The 20,725-nt window shown below is 37.3% G+C and overlaps 1 protein-coding gene across 1 annotated transcript in view; it reads left to right on the forward strand.

Moving 5' to 3' along the window:
- Positions 1-77: 77 nt before the first annotated feature.
- The window catches only part of nxn (nucleoredoxin), a 78,347-nt gene continuing 57,699 nt past the window's right edge, over positions 78-20,725 (forward strand). Inside the window, exon 1 of the mRNA XM_051861957.1 lies at positions 78-571. Coding sequence (XP_051717917.1) covers positions 263-571 — 309 coding nt within the window. The 5' untranslated portion in view covers positions 78-262. The remainder of the gene's footprint in view (positions 572-20,725) is intronic.

Genomic DNA, 20,725 nt, shown 5'->3' on the forward strand with positions numbered 1-20,725 from the left:
CGCCGCTAGATGTCGTGAAAGTCTCACAGCGGGAGTCGGCGCTGTTGCTGAGGGCCGGTCTATAACTGGAGCGCATTCCTTAACAGTGCTCACAGTGGAGACACACGACGGCCGCTGTCTCTTGAACCCGTGCGGCGACTCCAGGACAGCCAAACTGGGCACCAGGGCCTGTGGATATTCATCGAGCACTTTGGGTTTCATTTCAAATCACCTGAATAAGCAAACTAAACCAAAACCAGTCCGTTTCGAGAGCTCAGCAGCGATGTCGGAGTTTCTGGTGAATCTGCTCGGAGAGCGGCTCGTCAACGGGGAGAAAGCCGAGGTGGATGTTCATGCGCTGGGCAGTAAGCTGTCTCTGCTCGGGCTCTACTTCGGCTGCAGTTTAAACGGTCCTTGCAAGCAGTTCAACGCGAGTCTGTGCGAGTTTTATAGCAAGTTTAAAAAATCCTCAGAGCACAAGGACAAATTGGAAATCGTCTTCATCTCATCGGATCAGGACCAGAAACAGTGGCAGGACTTCTTGCAGGAGATGCAATGGCCGGCGTTGCCTTTTAAAGACAGACACAAAAAGGTAAGATGATTTAATAGATGACATAAGATTGGAAATGTATTAATTCATAGAAATGTCTTTATTTTTTAAACGATGAAGAGATGAAAAGTGTGTATGCAGGTGTAAAAGATAAAAGAAGTCTGTTGTACTGTTTTACACCCTTTGACCTCTCTTATAATGATAAATATTCAGATGATAAATGATCAGGTCCATCACTAAATTCTTCTCAATGGCAGGGCACTAATTAAAATAGCTTTATTAGTAGTATAAAACCATAATCTCGCATGCCAAAACTGAGGTTTTTTTTTTTTTTTCTTGAAAGGTAACAAGATATTTCCAGCGTCCACCTAATGCAGCTATTTTTATTCCTCAGCCCTATAAATCTAGATTTATATCTAAATGTTTTGTTCAGTTGTTCTTGTAGCAAGCTAGACTTTTGGCTTTTGTGGATGGGAAGGGAATAAAGCCTGGAATATTTTCGTTAGAAGATACACAAAGAAAACCAGCCAGACATGAATTTTATTATATGACTCCCATCTAACAGTATATGAATTAACTGTAATCTGAGAAAATAATAAGCTTTTGTTGTTGTAGGCAGGTGTCTTTTTATTTTAGCTGGAGGCTTTATGCTGCTGGGTGTTGTAAAGGTGAAACACATCCTTTACAAACCACAATAAGCACATATTTACCCTGGCCTAAACCATTACACTCTCATATGAGCTGCCAATTTTGCTAAACAGTCAAAAATGCTGTCTAGTTATGGTGCTCGGTAGTTTTTGAGACACATCCAGTGTGTAAAAAAAGTGCTTTTCAGGGAAAAAAGCCACTAATTGCAAAAATGAGTCATCATAAATTACAGAATTAGACTATAAGCTATTACATAATTATTATTATAGAAATAATTAGTTGCTAAATGCATCTTTACAAGGTGAATTAAAGAGGTTTTTTTTTTTTTTTTTGGATTTGGTGTTGACTGTAAATGCTCAAGTTGTGCAATAACACATAAATCATTGTAATATATCCAGATGATTTATATCCGCCTTCATATTATACCTTTTAAATTAAGGGTATAGAAATGAGTTTATGTGTTTTTTTTCTAAGAGTTAATCTAACCTGTTTTTAAACGTTTCATTTTATTGAAAGCACATTTGCTGTTCAGATTTTAAACAGGCCCGTTTTATGTAATTTATTAAAACAAGCCTGGAAATTATTACTGTGTCTCAGAACACTTTTAATTGAGTTATTCTAAATGGGATCTTGTGGTTGTAAATATTTCAAGGCCGGCAGCTCTGGTGTACCAGTGATGAGAAATAACCTTTATTAAATCTGGATTACCATCAGAAACATTAATTAATTTATCACGATTAACATTCTAAACACAGACTCGGCTTTGCATAAATTGCATTGTAAATTAATTCTGTTGTGTGTTATTGTGGGGTTTTTTTGTCTGTGTTTAGCACTGTATCATTTGGTTGATATTTTAGTGCAGTATTGTGTCTTATGTTTGAGTGTTTGTTTTTATGGATAATACCATTTGGATCATGCTCAGATTTGCCCCTGTGTGCTGGTATCCATTTTGGTCCACTGCACCAGCTCCTCCTCCTGCAGCATGCCTTGGCACGTCTCACCGACGAGCAAATGATGTACATTTAATAGCTCATACCGGTTTACAGTGGCATCGGTGGCAGCCGTATAAATATTTAGGATAAAATCTGCCACCATGCAAAATGCTGATTGTATCGCATGCAGTGTTTTGGTAATGCATACTGACAAATGCTGTGTTTGTACATGTGTGGTGGTATTGTAGTTGTGTGTGTGTGTGTGTGTGTTTTTAAAAATAAAGTCAGAGGGTAATTCAGCTTCGATTTGTTTTGTTTTTTGTGTTGTGTAAGAGTTTTTTTTTAACACGATTTTGCAAAATGCATCTGGTAGCCTATTAGATACCATTATTAGTTAAAGGCCAAGGCAATTTTTAATTTTTTAAATATTATTTTATTTTTTACATGCTGACATGGGTTTTGTGCACACTGTCATGCATCATACTCCAGATGAAGAGGATGGGGGTTTTCATAGGGTTTGGATCTTGGCTTTTTGGCTTGTTTTGGTGTTTATTTTAATGTTTTACCATGTATTTTAGATTACAAATATGCCTTCAAATGTTTACATCCAATTATTTACAGATTTTCCACATCTCTGCTCCAACACAATTATGACTTCATGCCAGTGTTGTTTTCTATGACATTGTGACAGTATTGTTTTTTTTTTCCTTTTAATTTACGCAACAGTGCATTTAGCTCTCCTTTTTAAAAATGTGTAATATTCTCCTCTAAAATTTCGGTTTCTCCTTGTTTTTTTGGGTCCTTCATGCTACGTTGCTTGTGTTTTTCCACATTTGTAAGTCTATATAAAAGCATCTGATAAAAGAATTAATGTAATGTACATTTTTTTTTAATATTTATTTTTATGTAGTGTAATATATATGTATATATGTGTATATATATGTGTGTGTGTGTGTGTGTGTGTGTGTATATGTATATATGTTTGTATATATATGTATATGTGTGTATGTGTGTGAGCATATTCATACAATTTTGTCCCTTGTGACTTAAATATTACAGCATATTCTTCATCTTATTTCTGCTTATTAGCTACATTTTTACATTGCATACCAAAATGTTTTGCCGTTAGCAAACCGACTAAGCCGTAACATAATATGAAGCCATAAATAATCCTAAACCATTGTAGCTTGCTGTTACCTGGATCCCACATATTAGATTTTACTTGAGGCTTATTTAGTTTGCTCTTAACAGGAGATGTAAATGGCCCGGGCTGGTCCAGATAAGAATGTTTGTTTTGAAGTAATAACATCTTGCGTCCTGCAGAGAGTCTGAGCTGTAAAGACTTTGACCGACCAATGTCACGTTCCTATTTGCAGCCCCAGCATGAGGATGAATCCTCTTTCCTCTTTTCATGGGAGAGTGAATATAGTGGGTCTTTTGTGTTTGTGTTCTTTGAAGGCTTTAATTGCTGTGTGATGTTGGCCTGCTGCAAAGCAGAGTTGAGGTTGTGGTACTGCGGGGTATTAAGTGGCTCATTTCCCCCTCTCTCCTGGGGCAGAAGAGAGACGGCCCTGTGAATCACTGCAGGACACATCTCAGACGAGACCTTGGCTGTTTTTGGAATGAAATACAAGCATACTACATACTGAATACTATGAAGTATACACTATGTACTGCCTACTATTTTTTTTAAGTAGTAAAAATAGACATTACTCCAGAATAAGTTTTTCAATTAGTAGCATGTTACATTATCACAAGACCTCATTATGTTTGTCACAACCTTATCACGTTACTTGTTTAATTCAGAAACGGAAGGTCAAGTCGAGAGCTTTGCATTGGAGACACAGTATTCCTCACATCATTGCTCTTGTATTCTGCTGGTAATCCAGGTATTTTATGTAAAATAATGTGCACTGTATACATACTACAATCAAAAAAATGAATTTTCACTGTTGTTAGTTTCACTCAAACCATCCTTGTTCACATTACTTAAAAAAAACTCATGTAACTACATGAACTTAATTTAACTGAGTTGTTACTAAAAATGAGTATTGTCAGCTTTACTTGAATTTCTTTTGTTTATACAACTAAATTGTTATTTGTACAAATTACTAAATATAGTTGCGTGGAACCACTTGACACTTCTTTTTTTTTAAGTAAATCCAACAATTTACGTTCTCTACTACAGCAGAAATAGTAAGTAGTATGCTATTCCAAACATCCTTGTTCTATTCAGTTGCCTTTTTAAATCTGCCCCATCACCTGGTCCAGCTCCTTCTCTTTCACTTCACTCCGTCTGTCCTGTTTCCCATCAGCCAGAGATTTGCTTATTCAGTCATGCAGAGATAAGCCCTCCACACCAAAACAAAGTCCCTTACCCATGTAACATCTCTCTTTTAATATGCTGTGGATTCAGAACCGGCTCAATAACATCTGCGACATCGAGGCAGGTGAGAGATATGATACCCGCAGCTCATTCATAGACCACATTAACTCAAACTGCCTTTTAATAAACCAGTCATTTTAAAGCTGAAGTGCTGATAATGGGATTTCTATAAGCATTGAAATTGCCTCTCTGACCTGGGCTGCGTCTGAAATCACATACTCTCTGAGTAGGTACTTCTTTTGAATAAGTATGTACTTTGTGACAGTTAAAAAAGTACATTCTATGTAGTATGAAAGTAATCTTGGCATACTAAATTCGTCATGACAGTGATAACCTATCAGCGACAGTTGTGTTGCTAAATGGTCATTCATAACTCCTCTTCTGTAGCCTCATGGGATAGTAAAGTGTCCATTAGATGTGCACTTCAGAATCGCACCGGAAGTAGTAGGTCATCTAGGTACTTTTTGGCTACTGTTTTATGAATACTGTGAATTTGGACATAGTACTCTTTCCACATACTATATTGTAGAGAAGTATGCATATTAGAATGCAGCCATTCTTATTTGTGTGCTCTCTGTGTCCTGGTTCGTGAGTGCATGTTATTTTTAAACTTTTTTTTTTTTCTATTTCATTTTTCATTAAAATGTTATGTAACATTCCCTCTCTGAAACAATTATTTGCTGTAACTAGGGCTACATGGATGGAGGAAAATTTTAACCAATAATATCATGGCACACTGTTTTACAATCCAATCATATTTTAGTGGTTCACGCAAAAATAAAATTCTTACATAATGCCTCTTGAGATTTTTTTTTTTTGTGTGTGTGTGTGTGAATATTTATTCAAAATTTGTTCTTGTTCTCATTTCTAATGAATAGCTACAATAGACTTTGAATATGGTGCACAAGCCATACAGATTTTTTTTTTTTTTTTGTAATCCCCCTTCCCCCCTTTACTTGCACTATATGAAAAGTGCAGCTTGGACAGTCTTCTAAACATCTCCTTTTTGTGTTCTGTGGAAAAAAGAAAAGTAGCATCAAGGAATGATATGAGGGTGAATAAATGACAATCTGAATGAACTTTAATTGTGAAATTGAAAAATAAACAGAAATATGTTTATAAATGGATATGGATACACTAAATGGCTTCGGTCTTCACCTCTGACTGGACTCAGTGTTTGCACCCATCACTTAATGTCTGCAACCTGAGCCATATAATTTTTATTTAGTGTTTTTCCAGTCGTGTTTAAAGGAGAAGTTGTGTTTGGTGGAGGGCGTCTGCAGGGTATCAAGGGAAGTCTGTGCTGGCACTGCCTTACAAGGACACTAGCGTCAGGCGGAGTGGGGAAAGCTGCTCGTAAATCAATTACAGGTTTGGCCCAGTTACTTCCAAAGCCCAGATCTGCCAGCGTCGTAAAGTAAATGGCGAGGCAGCGGTCTCGCATCCGGGAGAAAGAGGAGGAGGCCTTCTGGATCTCGGCTGTGCCACCGTCTCTGCAGATTCAGAGACAGCTGCTTGGAGCTTTTGAGATTGCTAAGGGCTGCTGTCATCAGGGTGTCAGTGATCTGATGAAAAACCCTGCGCTCCCTGTTCATCACATATCCTAGAGCCGTGCCTCTCCGTACGGCTTTGATTTCAGGGCTGGCGAGTAGGAAAAGACTGCCTTATCTGCAGGTGATAATACCGGCTTTGCTATCAGTGAACGGTACATTTGGCTCAGTGTGTCGAACACAGATTTTCTCTCTGCTGAGTGACGCTGTGTGCTGATAATGCTGCTCGGTGGGAAATGCTGAGCTCAGGTTAATTGAGATGGACCTGTGAATGACACGCCAAATGCATTTCAGATTAGAATGATTATACTCGGAAAATGGTTTCCAGGTTTTTTTTTTTTTTTAAACTACATGGTCAACGTCATAACCTATTGGTGAGACCCTGTAAGCCCTTTGGTTTTTACACTTTTTGCACCATTTAGTTTTTTTCCGCTGAAGTATAATCTTATTCAAGGTTTTTTGAGAGTTTTTATTATACTTGACCATTTAACTTTAGGGAACCCCTGACTTTAACATTCTGGCCAATATTAAAATTCTTTATTTATTATTGTCTAAATATTAAATATCTTTATTATTGTCTAAATATTCATTTTTAAATGCTAAAAGTGAATTCTTTTAATCACAACACCATAAGATACAGTATTCATTTTTGATATCTAGTATGGAAAATATGTATTTATTTTGAGATTTGCTAAATATTACATTTAATAGTGTTTTTAAATAATAATACTTTTTAATACTAATTTAAAGTTAATCTAAATTTAAAAATAGCAGGAATTAGCATGCACAATTACATATCGTCCATAACCAATATCTTTAAATTAAAAATCATGAAGCTTTACGAATCTTTTGTTTCGAATCAGTGGTTCGGAGCGTGTATCAAACTGCCAAAGTCATGTTGAACCATTGAAATTTCAAAATGCTTACGACGTAACGAAGCCTCGTTTACTGAAATCACATGACTTTGGCACTCCGAACCACTGATTCATAAAACAAAAGATTCGTAAAGCTTCGAAGCTTCATGAAGCAGTGTTTTGAAATCGCCCATCACTAGATATTGTTAAATAAAATCATTATTATTATTATTATTATAATTTTTTTTTTTTTTGGCACACGAAAAAGTATTCTCGTCGCTTCATAACATTAAGGTTGAACCATTGTAGTCACATGAACTGTTTTAAATATGTCTTTAGTAGCTTTCTGAGCATCTGAAAGTGTTAATTATCTTGCTGGCAATGCAGGCCTCACCGAGCCGTCGGATTTTATCAAAAATATCTTAATTTGTGTTCAGAAGATGAACGAAGGTCTCATGGGTGTAGAACGACATGAGGGTGAGTAATTAATGACAGAATTTTCATTTTTGGGTGAACTAACCGTTTAAGACAAGACAAGCTGCTGAATACTGATCAAGTGTTGATAAATGTGGGCAGTCTTTTTATGTTAATGAGCTCATAGTGTAGATGTCATGATCATGATTTTTTTTATTTATTTATTTTTTTTTTTATAATGTTTTTGCAGCTTAATTTTCTGAAATATGGGATGGACTAGGAAGGAGGCTTTTCCTTTGGAGCGTATGTCAACATTGTTGAACTCTTTAATTGCAAAAGATGAAGGAAAGTCCTGTTTTTCCTGATATATCCCTTCAAGCTGCAGTGCTAATATTACACCCAGAGAAGTGTCTGTCGGTGACCCTGTGGAACCTACAATTTCTTGTGATTGTATACAATATATAACAAGAGATTATGTAAAGTGTGTGTGTGTGTGTGTGTGTGTGGTTGCTAGCGAGAGGCTCTGCAGAGCTTTATAAACACAGCAGTTGCCAAATTTAACTCCTTATTGCAGACTAGATTTACACCTTCTTTCAGTCCCCATTGTGTCTTTCTCACTGGAAGTACTGTAATGTTAAGAATGGTTACAATAGGAGTGTGGACATGGTGAATCCTAGTGGAGGACTGGTTTCCTAGGTTTTTAGTTACCTATTGAGAGGTGCGGGGAAAGGACAGCCAGGGGAAAGAGCTTAATCTCAGGCAACGTGAGAGCGTTCTGTTCCCAGCAGTCTGTAGAGGGAAAATAAACGAATAACTGTTGGGCTGTGACCCTGGACAAGTTTGTTGTTCAAGTACAAGTTTCAGATTATAGTCTACCTTGACTGAAAGAGGCCGTTCTGTCCATCTATCACCTTGTTTGGAAATAGAGACGAACCTCACAGAAATGTGCAGGTTGGCACAGGGATTTCATCTTCAACACAACATCAGATTAAAATCTGTAATGATTCAATGCCCCAGATTTATTACGGGTTAAGTCCACCATTACTGAACAAGTTAGAGTAAACACTGCAATTACATTTCATCATTTCATAGGGCTAAAGCCAGAAACATGCTGAATGTCAGTGGTTTTCAAGATGTGAGGTGTCCTCAAATGTCTGAAAAAAGTTAAATGTAACATACTGGATTTCACAATATTAGATTTATTTTGCTTTATTAAAATAATCACAATCTCATAAATTTATCTATTGTTATTGAAAGTCTCTTATGCTCAGCGAGGCTGTATTTATTTGATGCTGTAAAAACAATGCTAAATATTATTACAATGTAAAAAAAAAAGTTTTCTATATTAATCTATTTTAAAATGTAGTTTATTCCTGTGATGCAAAGCTGAATTTTCAGCATCATTACTTCAGTCTTCAGTGTCACATGATCCTTCAGAAATCATTCTAATATGCTGATTTGCTGCTCAAGAAACATTTCTTATTATCATTAATGTTGAAATCAGTGCTGCTTAATATTTTTGTGTAAACCATCATTTTTAGGATTCTTTGACTATTAGAAAGTTCAGAATAACAGCATTTATTTGAAATAGAAATCTTTTATAACATTATAAAAATCTTTACTGTCACCTTTGATCAATTTAATGCCATGGCAGTGATTGATCATAAAGAGAAATTGATCATAAGGGGCTTTCGCACCGGAGGAACGTTTTCATAGTTCCTGAACTATTGGTGGAAGTACCCGCTTTTTGACGTGTTCACAGGAACTGGGAACCATTTTAGCCATAGCAACGCCTTTTGGGGGGACTAAATTAGCTCCTACTTCATAGTAGAGTCTAACCCAGCACAATAGGAAATACCAGTGACATAAGTGTATGTTGATTGGCCAAACACATGCCATACGAAACACCGGCACCCGCCATTTTTAAAGCTGTGTAAACACAGTTTACATACTTACTCCATGAACATGGAAAACATAAACATAGCTAATGTTATAGGATTAGTTCACCCAAAAATGAAAATTCTGTCATTAATTACTCACCCTCATATCGTTCCACACCCGTAAGACCTTCATTTATCTTCAGAACACAAATTAAAATAATTTCGATAAAATCCGATGGCTCAGTGAGGCCTCCATTGACAGCAAGATAATTTACATTTTCAATGCCCAGAAAGCTAGTAAAGACATTTAAAACAGTTCATGTGTCTACAGTGGTTCCACCTTAATGTTATGAAGCGACGAGAATACTTTTTGTGCGCCAAAAAAAGCAAAATAACGACTTTATTCAACAATATCTAGTGATGGGCGATTTCAAAACACTGCTTCATGAAGCTTCAAAGCTTTATGAATCTTTTGCTTCGAATCAGTGGTTCGGAGCATGTATCAAACTGCAAAAATATCTTAATTTGTGTTCCGAAGATGAGCGAAGGTCTTACAGGTGTAGAACAGCATGAGGGTGAGTAATTAATGACAGAATTTTAATTTTTGGGTGAACTAACCCTTTAATGGTATTTAGGTACCTGTCGCCTCTGTCTGCGGCGTTGTTCTTTTCTCAGCATTGATGTTAAAACTGGAAGTTGTCATAGGAGATTTAATCTCTTAGCCCTCCTTTTTGCTCATTCAATCAAATATCTACGTTCCATCTCCATTATCATGAAACCCACGCCACACAACAAAAACACAGCTCCAATCACGCGGCGTCCTCCATCCTCCAGATGTTGTTGAATGCCGTGCTTAAATGCCATCGCTGCTGGCCAGCTTACGTCACTTCAGAGTTCCTACTGGCGGTGCGAATGCAATGACCCTAGGGGAAATTTTAGTTCTCGGGGGACCACCCCTCGTGGCTAGTTCCTATAACTGAGTTCCTTCAACTACCTGGTGCAAAAGGCCATATAGAGAAGACCTTTTACGCTAATAATTTCTCATATGGCACCCCCTGTGGCAGTGTTGAGAATGCAGCTTTATTCTTTGTGTAGTTGCAAATGTTTCAGGCTTGAGCAGCTTGTGAGGAAAATTATTTATTATTTATGAGTTAACTTTACTGAGCTTCAGTACAATAGAGCCGTGGAATCACGCTGTGCTCATATAACCAAAAAACACCATGGGGAAGTTTATTTGGTAGTCCTTGCGTGTATTTTAATGCACTCATCTTTCATGTAGTCATGTAATAACTCCAGAGTGACTGAAACTTTTGCAATGATTGATTCCTATTTCCTTCCATTTTATTTTTTATTTTTGTGTGATGCTTGTTGATTTTCATTTCTCTGTTCCTTAGAAGCGAGCATGCTGTCATTAGAGAAGATAGTTGAAAGGATTCACAAATCAGTCTAATGCAAATGAACCAGAGATGTTGACCTTCACCCATCCCAGCATGTTTGAGAAGTTTTAAATCATTTTGGATTTATTAATGTTGTACAGAGCAGTTTTGATCTCTCTTTCTCCCCTAGTGGATTCGTCCCACAGTGCTTTGTCATCTGTACCTATGGCTATGCTCTCACAGATGTGCCATGATCATATCAGTGCTGTTACTGTAGTTGAGGCAATGTCAGTGATTCAGTGATGGTGTGTGGTGGACGGTTGCCTGATGGTTTAGTGCTGAAGCGCAGTACAAACATGTCGACTGTGTCTCTTGGCAGTCCGGCACCCTCACAAACTGGCGCCGACCCTACTGTGAATCTGCTGTTGACTTGAGTGTGCATTGAGCAAAATGAAGGGTATTTTTTTTGTCTTGTCTTCCCACAAAGCAAAATCCTACCACAGTGTTGCTGTGGTATCCGTCTCAACTTGTCACTGACATTCACTAAAATAACTTTCTCCTTGGTTTCATTTTTTTATGTATATCATCTTCGGTGAAAATAATAGTTCATTTTGAAATGTTTTGGACTCCAGAATATGCTGTTCCCACCATCCTAGTACAAAGACAGCTAAATATTTTCTTGAACAAAGAAATATTTATTCTTTGTTTAAAAGGTTTTTTATTATAAAGATTTATAGATATCATTCATTCTTTCATTCATTCAGTTAACATTTATTTTATTTTTTATTTATTTATTTTTTGTTAAATATAAGTTAACTTTTTATTTATCTATTTAATAGTTTATTTATGTTGGTAAACATATTTAAGCTAACATTAACTTTTTATATATGTTTAAGTAAATAAAGAAAAAGTTCATGTTAACTTAAACTAAATAAATATATTTAAGTTAATATATTAACTTTTTTATTTATCGTTAAACATATTCAAGTTAACGTTAACTTTGATAGCCCTAAAAATACATTATGCAAAATTCTTTTCTCTTAATTTTTCCACCGGCCTTGTAGCTCTTTAAACCACTAGTTTATATGACTTGCTGCAACTAAATCAATTTTGCAGATGTGAAAAGCTTTCTTATATTGTTTTTATTTACAAAAAAAAAGTGGAGATTTCAGTATTGCCTGTTCCCATCCATCGCTCTGATGGAGAAAATGGAAGTTGAGGCAAAAGAGGGTGAATATCTTAGAACTCCAAACCCACTGACGTCTTAATTGAGGGTCTTGACGCCTTGGATGCAAATCATCACTTTTTGGCCTTGAGATCAAACGACCCCGCAGTGGAAATATGTAATTAATGGTTTTATTATAGTTTATCCTCTGCTAAATTCCCTCAAAGTATTAATCCAGTTGGCCTTTTTCTTGTCAGAATTGCTTAAAGCAATAAAAAGTGGAGTTCATTTATGATTAACAAGAACCAAAGTGAATGAGTCATGGGGGTTGATGAAACGTTATATAACCCTGGTGCACGAACTCTGCCATATAGCCTGGGGAATGAACTGGGAGCGTGTTTCTCCTGCGGTAAGTGGGAAGATCTGGGGCCTCGCCAAATCCTTCTAATCACTTCATCTCAAGTGGATTATAGCTGATTAGCGCCTCTGAAGTCATCACAACGACCCCGGATGATTCTGCTTGTCCCTTCACCTCTGAGGGACAAGACCTGCTCTGACCTAAAATGACTCCTCTGTGTCAGTCGGTCTCCACCAGCTTTGCTGGGCTTTGCTCTTGGTGACTTAGAAGACAGAATGTTAGATTTGTAGAGAAGCTGCTAAGCTCCAGTCATGTACAGGGTAGAAAGTTAACACCAGCTAAATGCAGTTTTGTTTTATTTCACTGTGGAGGTAATTTTGTAGGCGATATGTTTTTCATAGTCATTTGACAAGAATAGCTGCTGTTTAAAAATAATGTCATACTCTTGTTGAAGTAACGTGATTATATTTAGAAGCTTGTTTGACTGTTCGTCCCAATCTTCCATGTCAGCGTTGTTCTCAGAGCTGAAATGTGTCTTATGTTTGAACTCAGACCATCTCAGGTCCATGCTGTGTGGTGTGGACCTGAGATGGAAACAGTGAAGTGGAGCTGTGGTATCAAGGTCCCGCCCACACTCCCGCAGAATCGTTTAGTACCATTTAATGCAGAACAACTCATTATGTCAGTGTGAAATAAACAGTTATGGAAATGTAGAAATTAAAGTTAAAGCTTCAATCTCCTACCGAAGATCCTGAAAAAAGTTGGTGCCTCAGTGATTACCTCGCTCTGAGAAGCTGTCAATCACAGCTGTCAAACATGATGTCACACCCGCGTCTTTATAGCATTAAATAACTAAAACCAAACAATTTAAATGAAGAAAAAAAAATTTATTCATAAAAAAGGAACACATGAACTTATATCAGTGTGATAAATGCTACCTAAAGTGACAGAAACTATCTTTGTAAAAGCATTTTTGAAGTGTAATTTGATTAAGTGTATCTCATGTCCCATTAGATTACATGGCAGGGTTTCTGACCTGTACTGCATCCAGCCACCTGGGGGCGATTGAAATGTTTTGGCTTCACTTTTCAGGACTTGTGCAGTACACTTGGTTCATACAATACAGACATTATTCAAGATGCTACTGTAAGCTGCTGTTTGAACGGGACATTTCGAGACTTAGACCTGTAAGTAAATGCGTTTGTTAATCTCAAAAACTGACAGTGTGAACGTAGCCTGAGTCTCGGCTCTCTCTGTGCTTGCTAAAAGAAAACAGCGTGTGAGTACTGAATTGAGTTCTCTTTTGTGTCTTCTTGCGCTTGAATCTGACTGGTTAAAAATCGCCTGAATGCTTAAATTGACAAGACTTAAAAACGTGCAAATGATAAACTTTCGTGACAACGCAGCACTGGCCTAATCGGACAAGTGACAGTTTCGTCAACTGTCTTAAGCGTCTTTCACGCTGGCCCCCGTCCTTATTGTCGAGCCCTGGATTTGAAAAATTAAAAATGGCTGACAAATTCTGCATTTACCAGTGAGGCTAATGGGCTCAAAGTTAATTTCCCAGCCTGGTTGTGTAATAGTGCGACTATCTAAAGGAACCAGACTAAGTTGTCTGTAATGCCTCTTTAGCATAACATCCAAATGTTCCTTGCAGGCATGTGCTGTTGAACCTGGGCCAATAAACCAAAGATGCTAGCTTCTGGAGGCTATACTTCTGTTTGTGTGGCTTTTATTTGCCAGGAATTATTGCTAGTCTTGCATGCTTCTCCTGTTTCAGCTTTAACGGTTGGAGGGGCTTTATGTGCCAACCGAAAGCTGTTGATTGACTAAAGGTGCAGGTGTGGCTAATAACAGGACAGAGGTGCTGCCCTACAGCATGTACATTAACATTAACAGATGTGAAGCGTGGAGGAAATGGGACATCGGGCCGCTGACCCTGAAATTAGCTTCTTTTTATAACGTCTCAAAGTGTCTGAGTACAAAACTTTCCAATAAATGAAAACATTAAAGGATGTTTCCACCGTCTGTCATTGCTTTTCTTTACTTTTATTAGTATATCAGCTGCTTATGTGTTTTTAACATTTGTGCAGAAAGTGCCTGTGGCCACTGGAACCTGGAAGTATTTCCCGCTGGCAGCTTTGGATGTGTAGTGTCAAATAAAATTCCATCTGCTTTTTATTGACCTTGTTATATGTCTGGTGTTTCGTAAAAGGATGTCATACAATCCTTGCGGCTAGAGCGCCCAGTACACACTCAAAAATCCATCGTCCTGAGCTTTCTCTGGGAAAATCCTCTTTACTTCTAAAGTGAACGAAAACAATGCAGATCCTCTTGTGTAATGCATCTCTTTTCTTTGGGATTGATGTTATCATATTCCACATAAATGCAGAGCTGTCTTTAGTGTGTTTTGGCACAGCGGAGCAAGTAGGACAAGCCTCATAATCGAGTTTTCTTCCAGTGTGGTTTGGAGTCACAGTAGACTGAAAGGGTCCAGCTCCTCTCTGCTCCGACAACTGTGAGCCTTCAGTATTTCACAATTGGTGTCTTGTGATTGAATTGTGGGAAACGATGGAGAATTTCCAGAATGCAGGGCTCTAAGTGTGTGCTGAAATGAAAAGTTAAGAACAGAGAGAGTTTTAGTAGAAAGTTATTTAGGGGTATTCCGGGTAGGCCAAAGGGACGTTCACAGTGAATGACAGGAAGTCATTCATTTTCAATGACAGTTTTTCACAGATATGAACAGCACAAAGTTGGCCTGTCCAATTTTGACTTTATTGAAATGAGCACTGATCAATGGGTTTGAAGCACTTTTTCATGATGCATTACACACTGCTTTCTTCTGCAGAATGTTAAAGTCGGCATGAAATGGAAATTCATTTTCTAAATGCACAATATTGATCTTATTTTGAATGATTCATCTGTGACTTATCTCTGTTTATGTATTTTGGACTTATTATATTAAGATTTATAGGCCTGGTTTCACAGACGGGGCTTAGATTAAGCCAGGATTAGGCCTAAATTCAATTAGGACATGTAAGTAGCTTTTATAAACGTTCCTTATGAAAAAAAAAAAACATTACTGGTGTGCATCTTAGACAAAACAATGGCACTGATATATTTTAAGAAATGTCGGTGCAAGTTACTTTCAGTTAAAACAGCTCAAACATGCATTTTAGTCTGGAACTAGGCTTAAAGGGTTAGTTCACCCAAAAATAAAAATTCTTTCATCAATTAATCACCCTAATGTTGTTGCAAACCCGTAAGACCTTCGTTCATCTTCGAAACAGAAATTAAGATTTTTTTGATGAAATCCGAGAACTTTGTCTCTCCCTAGACAGCAACACAATTACCACTTTCAAGCCCAGAAAGGTAGTAAAGGTTAAAATAGTCAACGTGACTACAGTGGTTCAACCTTAAATTTATGAAGCGACAAGAATACTTTTAACAAAAATAGCGACTTTATTCAACAATTTCTTCTCTTCTGTGTCAGTCTCTGACCTCTCACGCATGCCTGTGATGCTGACCCCAGAGCCGGCCAATACTGAGCCGGCGTTCTGACATAGAACCTGGAAGTGCTGCACTGTGTTTATAACATGAACAACGTCATGGCCAGACACAGAATAGAAGAAATTGTTAAATAAAGTCATTATTTTTTGGGGGTTTTTCCGAACAAAAAGTATTCTCGTCGCTTCATAAAATTAATGTTGAACCACTGTACTCACATGGACTATTTTAACAATGTCTTTACTACCTTTCTGGGCATTGAAAGTGGTAGTTGTGTTGCTGTCTATGGAGGGACCGAAAGCTCTCTGATTGCATAAAAAAAATATCTTAATTTGTGTTCCGAAGATGAACGAAGGTCTTACGGGTTTGGAACGACATGAGGGTGAATAATTAATGACAGATATTTCATTTTTGGGTGAACTAACCCTTTAAGCCTTGTCTGTGAAACCGAGAGATTATAAAATATTTCTTCCTTATAAACTTTGAGAGTTTGGATGGATTGAACCAAGTCCCCACCCTAGATTCCCCCCATACAACCCCCGATAATCTGTTTAATTTCATTGTACATCGCAAAACTTTTGGAAGAATTTTTCTTTTTCACCTCGATTTTAAATTTTAGTAGAACCAAAAAGGTTTTCTTGTCAAAATGGAATATCATATTTTTAGAACCTTAATCTCATTTGTCATTTGAATTTTCAAAAACTACAATATTGGTATAAATGGGGCTTGAGAACTTTCACTATAATATGTTTTTTCACAAGCTTGTTGCATTGAGACCTGAAATAATAGGCTGCAGGAGATGAATCGTCTCCCTCCAGCTGCTGTTCTGCTCAGGAGTTGCTCGATTGAGGATCATGAAGTGACACTGAAAAATAATTTTTCATAAACACAGCTGGTATAAACATTTAAAACGTGTTTGAAGTGTTTTTGTAAAAATTCTATACACAATAAATAATTTCAGTATTCTTCTGATATTTGTTTTTCCAAAAGCTGATTCTTAAAATGTTACAATGAATATGCTATGTGGTTATGAATCAGTTTGAAACGTATAGGCCCAGTTTACAGCAAGTAATCACTAGTCATCCAATCACAAGTGGTCATGTGATGATATAATGTTTATTTTCCCAAAAGTGGGGAGATCTTGCTTGTTTCTGAAATGAATTGTAACGCATTTTCTGGGATTATAATTAAATAATTTATTCATCATTTCAGTTCTGGTTTGTGGTATACTGTATAGTGGAAAATAGATTCATCTATTTTGGTATTCCAACTGCAGCAATAATTTTGCATGAATTGCGTGTAATAGTTTGAATGAAATGAAATGAAGCGAAAGAATCGCATGCTTTTTCCATGAGCGCTGCGACAACGGTCGGCGGTCGCCTCCTGCTGAGAGGAAACAGTGGGGAGTCTGTGTGACTTTGCGGATGGCCGTAATCGCTGTTTTGATTAATCATTTTCTCTGCAGCTTTTGAAACTGAGGGGGAATTGATCCTGAGGCTGGATGAAATGAAAGGGTTTATCAGCTTAAGGCGCTTGTACGAGCATGAGAGGTCGCATCTTTTGAAAGAGTTCTGGATAGATGTGTCCAGGCAATTAGAAACGCTTCATCCTGCCGGTGAGATTACTGCTGTGGAAAAGCGTAGCATGTCCCATTTCTCCGTTTAGCATTGTTGGTGCAGGTTAAACATTAAGCCAGATGTCGATTCTCGTACTCACTGTGTGTAGTTCACAAGCAGATATGCAGAAAGTGGAAGTTATACAGTTTATCATGGTTAAACTTTGTTGACTTCTTCTGTTGACCTTTTGAAGAATGTGCCTCAGTGTTGGATTGTTTATTTACCTAGTTTATTATCTGTCTATCCAGATCTGTCTGTCTAATCTGTATCTAATCAGTATCTGACCTATTATAGACTGTTAAATTTTTAATTATATGATAGACCAAAATCTAATCTTTTATTATCCGTGCAGCGTGTTGGTTATGCGGTGATGTGCTATGAAATTATGGTGGAGCAAATGTATTGTAATATGTGACCCTGGACCACAAAACCAGTCATAAGTCACACAGGTATATTTGTAGCAATAGTCAACAATACATTGTATGCGTCAAAATGATTGATTTTTCTTTTATGCCAAAAATCATGTTCCATGAAGATATTTTGTAAATTTCCTACCGTAAATATATCAAAAAATTGTTTTTGTGAGTGGATATGCATTGCTAAGGACTTCATTTGGACAACTTTAAAGGTGATTTTCTCAATATTTAGAATTTTGTTTTGTTTTTTGTTTTTTTGCACCCTCAGATTCCAGATTTTCAAATAGTTGGAATATGGTCCTATCCTAACAAACCACACATCAATGGAAAGCTTATTCATTCAGATTTCAGATGATATATAAATCTCAATTTCAAAAATTTGACCCTTATAACTGGTTTTGTATTAATTAAATATTTATAGTAGCCTAATAATAAAAATAATAATTTAATGCGTTAATTGGAAATGCCAAATTCTCTAGATATCACAGATAGCGGATGCTTTTGATGATATCTCTGGCTATCGTTGATACACGATATCATATTGTCTATTGGCACAACCCTGCTGTTTGTTTGTACAAAATGTCTGTCTGTTTGTCTTGATCCAACTTTCTAGGTCTGTCAGTTTTGAACTATATATATATATATCTAAAAATGTGCAATCTAAATCAATGTAGACCTCATTATCTAGTATATACCTATCTTGAGTCATCTCTTGATCTATTTATCTGTCTAATCTGTCTTTCTAGAACATATGGATTTGTGTATATATCTAGGTCTATCCAAAGCTGACTGTCTCTGTCTAAATGTCATTAAAGGCGACCTATTATGCAAAATTCACTTTTATACAGTGTTTGAACACAGATGTGTGTACACAGTGTGTGTAAACAACCGGCCTATAATGGTAAAAATCCACCTACTCCTTTTTTTAAATACCCATTATCATAAACAGTCTCTCCAAACGAGCGATTCCAGATTTCCCTCTATCCTTACGTAAGAGTAGGGAAGCCCCGTCCATGACTGGTGATGATCTGCCCTATTAGCATAGATACTGCCCTGAGAAAGCCGCAGCAGTCCGCCATTTCTGTTTCCTTGCTGTAGTAGCTGGAGATATACAATGTCTGCGCCAAAAAACATTACAAATGTTCTGTTATTGATGTACCAATGAACATTGATGCATCTGAGCCACTGAGGATACTTAAATATTTACGCAAATCATTTTACGCCGGACTGCTTCACAAATTCAATGCTGTATTTACACAAAAGACTAACATGACGGTACATGCTAAATGAGTTGAGTCAAACTTAACTCCATAACAACTAAATAAATGTATCCATTAACCGTACAGAAACATCCAGTTGCATTCTAAAAGTTGTAACTTCTTCCTGACTTTCTTTATCAGTGTCCATCTCCGGTTTGAACATGTAAGGCTGAACACCACTACTGACAATTTCTGACATTTTGGCTGCGTGATATTCTCCAATTTTGTTGTTGCTGGGCATGAGCTGTTAAAGCTCCGCCATCTTCTGGAAAGGGGGCCAGGAGCAGCAGCTCATTTGCATTTAAAGGGACACAAACAAAAATGGCGTGTTTTTGCTCACACCCAAATAGGGGCAAATTTGAAAAGCTATAATAAATGATCTGTGGGGTATTTTGAGCTGAAACTTCACAGATACATTCTGGGGACACCGGAGACTTGTATTACATTTTGTGAAAAGGGGCATAATAGGTCCCCATTAATGTATATCAAGTGATACAAGTATGTTGTGAACCTGCCATTGTTCACTTGTAAACGTCAGTCAGCAGAATTATAAGTTAAGTGGAGCAGCAGCAGGCCTCTCTTTAACCCTGCGGCTCCTCCACCCAGCACAGGTGAGCGTGTCCTTCACCACCTGTTCATTCCTCCAGCAGCTTTAGAAAGCCCTGCAGACCACGCGGTTTGGCTCTGGATGCTGCTTTAGCTTCTCTGGCTTGGGTGCCTCTCATTCCCTGTGCCATTCGGTTTCTGTATGCATCACTAGCTGCTGATGGAGCGGAGGTTCGACTCTGGATGGGGTGAATGTGCAGCTTGTTTGTTTATAGAAGGGGAGGCCATGTGGAAGGACCGGCTGTTTGACTGCCAAGTACCGCTTTGCCTCTTCTGCCTCTAATAGGACATGGGAGGGTTTGCTTGAGGATGTAACAGTATAATATGAGCAACAGCTGTTGGCAGGATTGAAAAACAGCTAGAAAAAGACGTTCATAAAGAAGTGATGACTGATGTTTAAAAGGAAAGTGTTATTTCTGAAGGGGTGGTACAGAGATAATTGTTAAAGGATAGTTCACCCAAAAATGAAAGTTCTGCCTTTTACTGTATTTTTTTCATCTGTGAAACACAAAAGGAGTATTTCAAAGAATGTCTGGCTGCTTTTTCTCATACAGCGATAGCACACTGTGACTGTCAAGCTCCAAAAAGAAAAAAGTAGTAGTCCAGAGTTGTGTGCTATAGGTTTTCTGAACACAGTAGTACTTTCTCACACAAAAACAATGTGTATCTTCAGAAAACTTGAAATTAGTTGTTATTTTTGGAGATTGGCAGCCTTCTGGTTACTTTTTTGCTTTGTGTGTGTCCTAAAATTACAGAAAAGTGTGTAAATGATGATGGTTTAATTTTTTTGTATGAACTAAACCTTTAAGATGAAAACTATAAATGTACTTCACAACCAAAGAAAAAGGATAAAAATTGGATTAGTTTGATGTCTGAGCAATTTGAAGATCCACAACCTCTGTTGTAGGATGTTGCAATATGGTTTAAAAGGATAGTTCACCCAAAAATGAAATATCTGTCATTAATTACTCACCCTCATGTCGTTCCAAACCCGTAAGACTTTCGTTCATCTTCGGAACACAAATGTAGATATATTTGATGAAATCTGAGAGATTTCTGTCCCTCCATTGACAGCTACACAACTACCACTTGGACGCTTCAAAAAGTTCATAAAGGGATCGTAAAACTAATCCATATGAATTGAGCGGTTTAGTCCAAATTTTCTGAAGAGACACAATCACTTTATACGATGAACAGATTGAATTTAGACTTTTATTCACACATTGATC

The sequence above is a fragment of the Ctenopharyngodon idella genome, chromosome 15, assembly GCF_019924925.1.
Source record: "Ctenopharyngodon idella isolate HZGC_01 chromosome 15, HZGC01, whole genome shotgun sequence".
In the NCBI taxonomy this organism is placed as follows: Eukaryota; Metazoa; Chordata; class Actinopteri; order Cypriniformes; family Xenocyprididae; genus Ctenopharyngodon; species Ctenopharyngodon idella.